The sequence below is a fragment of the Podarcis pityusensis genome, assembly GCF_964106645.2.
Source record: "Podarcis pityusensis genome assembly, chromosome: 1".
NCBI lineage: Eukaryota > Metazoa > Chordata > Lepidosauria > Squamata > Lacertidae > Podarcis > Podarcis pityusensis.
In genome coordinates, this window is record NC_138028.1 from 17,323,356 (window position 1) to 17,327,381 (window position 4,026).

The window sequence follows — 4,026 nt, forward strand, 5'->3', positions numbered from 1 at the left end:
ATGATAAGATACCTACCCTGGGTGGATTGGCAGACAAAACTATTGGACTATGCAGAGATGGCAAGATTAACCGGCAAAACCAGAAACCAGGAGGATCAAAACTTCAATAAAGATTGGGACAAATTTATATTATATTTGAAAGACCACTGTAAAACACTTGAACTCTTTAGCAGGTTTTAAATAAGTCTTGCAATGATACATAGATTTTGGATACAATGGAGGACAGTAAACTGGATGGATTTATAATATGCAGTTTAAAAGTTACTTTAAAAAGCGAAGTCTTTTTTTTTTTTTTTTTACTATGGATGAATGTGAATGTGAACAGATTTGTAAAACCAAATAAAAATCATTCCAAAAAACCCAAAAAACTTGCTTCTTGTCAAAATCAAGGATTGAACAGGAATTTGAAAATATAATCCATGTTGGTAAATCTGACATCGATATTTTCAGAAAATTTTATCCCAATTTGTAATTGAAAACACAAAGGAAATGTTATTCTTGCTGTTGCTGCGGCATATCACAGCTTCAATGCAGAATTTAATCCACGCCGAGTCGTGCGATATAAACGAATCAGAACAATTTTTCTTGATACATGATGTTTATTGGTGTCCTGCACTTTCAGTGTAGCAGGTTGAAGATGTAATAAAAAAAGCTTCAAAAACTTATTAAATCTTCATCGAAATAACTCTCAACAACCCGTGCTTCAGAGCTCAATTAATTCACATGTTCCTATCCTTTGTAAGAAAAAGAAAAAGAAAACTTTCCTATTGAGCTTTACAGAGCCTGCTTACAACAACGCTGCTCATTTAAAGTCTTTAGATACATTCCCCAATGTAAACAATAATTTTTCAGTCTGTGTCACAATCAAAACGAATAAGGCCTTCTTAACTATTTTATGCCACCTCCTCTCTTACTTCATTGCAAAACACAATCTTATTTCATACTATAAATATTGGTCCATGCAAAACACACGGGGGGGGGGAATACGGTGGAACTTATGCACTGCGGTGTTGGACATCCCCCCACGTTTTGCTGTCCCAAATGGCTGCATCGGAAGATGGAGCAAGCTTGCTCTCTGCTTCGCCAGAGGAAAGGACTAGAACCGACGGGTGGAAATTGCGGGAAAGCAGGTTTTGGCTGGTTGTTAGGAGAAATTTCCTAACAGCAGGAGTTGCTCAAGGGTGGAACTATGGCCTCAGGAGGTGGGTGGCCTCTCCTTCGCTGGAAGTATCCAAGCAAAAGGTGGGCAGGCATCTCTCAGGGATGCTGTGGTCACACCCTCCATTGCAGATCCAACTCTTATGACCAGCACATGATCTGAAGTCAGGCACCCTCTGCCACACTGCAAAGGCTCCTGGGGCACACATGTCATGACCTGCACATTACTTTGTTGATAGTCCTAAAAACACTGCAGCCCCAAGAGAAGACTTGGGTTGCTTGTGCAGTCCAGCTGGTCTTCTTAGCAGTTATTTGTGTTTACTTCCCCATCTCTCCTCTGCGGGTTAGTGGTACGCTTCAAAGGATCCCTTTATATTTTTGTCTACTTGTCCTTAAAATACGAATATACAATATCCATAAGCAACAGGCAAGTAAAGCTTAGAATGCTTTACTATTTCTTATGAATTGCTAATTTGTTTATTTTTTTACACGTGTATAAGGTAGTTGCATACATGCTGATCAATATACAGATTAGGGTTCACTCTGCCAACTGAATAACAGAGATGTGGCCATATTGGTTCGTTATTTTTCAATAAGGAATTGTGAACATCTATGTGAGAAAAGCTTCCACCTTGAAAACAGATTACCTGAAGCTGTAATCCCTGCTGAGATATTCAAGTTAAAATTGCTTGATTTCAAAGAGAGAGAGAAAATATTGGTACAATCTAGCAAATGCTTATTCCACTGAAACCAGTTATGACTCAAGTCGATTACAAGTAAACCCCATTCCAGTTTTTCTATGGAAGTCAAGTCTTAACCAACATTTGCTAGATTGTATCCTTGAACTTTTAATATTTTGCTATGCCAGGGAAAATTGCAAGTTAATGACTATTCCAACATTCACATTATTCAAACAAGTTCTTTACTATGGGAGCCAGAAAACCCAGAAAGTACTGCTGAGTGAAACATCTGTTTCATTTCTTATGACAAACTTACGCAAGTCCCATTAAAATGACTACCACGGAACAGCCATACTGAGTGGCTTGTTCACTCTGTTTTGTTGAGCTTGGGTTAAGCTTTCCATACAAATTCTTTGCTGCTGCCATCTATGGGAATGCCATCAGTTTTCCGACTATAGATATTCTAACTACGCAGATAGACAGCACAAAGTATAAATAATGAAACTGTGAAGCACATATATGTAATATTACAATAAGCTTTTTTGTGACTATTTAATAGAAAAGTCCTGTTCATATATATTGCATAAGCATCCAAGTCAATACTTCATTTTAGACTTGTACAGCTTCATATGTTGTACAACAAAAAGCAGTAACGATGTGTTGCTGCTGTTGCTGTTTTTTCTTTTTAAGTGATACTTTATGAATTACTGAAATAAGTACGGCAGCCAGCCAAGAACTTAGCTTTCCTGAGGTTTGTAAGGATTTGAAACTTAAAAATCACAGTGACTAGGCTAGACGGCAACCATTTGTTAACTCTTACATATACAGTGCGTACAGAACTTAGGTTCACAGCCAGTCCTTGGTTACACATGTATGCTCGTAGAAGGTTTACTCTAAATGACTCGCCACTGCATAATACTGGTATCTTTTCCACCTGTGGAAATGAGATGAGTATCTTCATATAGAAAATCGACGTTGGTTACATGACTACTGTGTCCACCATACACATGACTTGGAGCCTGGAAGACATTGTGAAAAGAGAGGGTCATTAGCAATGGAAGTGTAAACAATGACAACACAACAAGTTACAGTAACCAATACCTGTATGCCAGGTGACAAAGAAGTAATGTCACATTGCTTCAATCGATCAAACCACGATATGGGGGGGGGGGGGAGAAAAAGAAAGCTATTTGTCCTGTGTTTGTTAACTGCACTTTCCAACAAAGACACTTTGGACAACACTCATTTTGTGTGGTCTAACTGGGGGGGCGGTACAGGCAGCAATCTGTGCTGTTTTTGACAAGGTGCTCACAGATTTTATCCAGCTGTTTGCAGCAGGCACATGCAATGTGCAAGCGGAGTGCACTAGAGCATGATTTTGAAGAGCAACTGAAGCGATAATGTCTTATTGGGTTTGGTGGGTTGGGGGGGGCATGTACTGTATTTTCCATATATAAGACGAGGGTGTCTTCTGCATTGGCTCCCAGAGAGATCTGCATTGGCTCCCAGTACGTCTCTGAGCACAATTCAAAAGTGTTGGTGCTGACCTTTAAAGCCCTAAAAGGCCTCAGACCTGTATACCCGAAGGAGCGTCTCCACCCCCATCATTCAGCCCAGACACTGAGATCTAGCGCCGAGGGCCTTCTGACGGTTCCCTCATTGCGAGAAGTGAGGTTACAGGGAACCAGACAGAGGGCCTTCTCGGTAGTGGCGCCTGCCCTGTGGAACACCCTCCCTTCAGATGTGAAGGAAAGAAGCAGTTATCCTATCTTTAAAAGACATCTGAAGGCAGCCCTGTTTAGGGAAGTTTTTAATATTTTAATGCTGTACTGTTTTTAACATTTTGATTGGGAGCCCGCCTAGAGTGGCTGGGAGACTCAGCCAGATGGGTGGGGTATAAATAATAAATTATTATTATTATTATTATTATTATTATTATTATTATTATTTACCCATTTTTTAGGTCTAAAAACGTGGGTCGTCTTATCCACGGAATATAGCAATTAAGTATATAAATAAATACGGAACTTGCTCTAGCAATGCCCTGTGGGGCATTCTCGGTCTGCTTGCCTCCTCCGACTCTTCCCACCCTACAGCTGGGAGGGAGGCTGTCGGCAGGTCCGCTTTTTGCTGTGCAGTGTCTTGCACGGCTCCATTTGTGGCGTGCGGCAACGTTACACAGGAGGAG

At 40.4% G+C, this 4,026-nt stretch overlaps 1 protein-coding gene across 5 annotated transcripts in view; it reads right to left on the bottom strand.

The window, feature by feature from the left end:
- Positions 1-579: 579 nt before the first annotated feature.
- EML1 (EMAP like 1) overlaps positions 580-4,026 on the bottom strand; it is a 136,283-nt gene continuing 132,836 nt past the window's right edge. For all 5 annotated transcript variants that reach the window (XM_081019895.1, XM_081019897.1, XM_081019896.1 and 2 more), the window contains one exon: positions 580-2,857. In XM_081019895.1, coding sequence (XP_080876021.1) covers positions 2,732-2,857 — 126 coding nt within the window. In that variant the 3' untranslated portion in view covers positions 580-2,731. The remainder of the gene's footprint in view (positions 2,858-4,026) is intronic.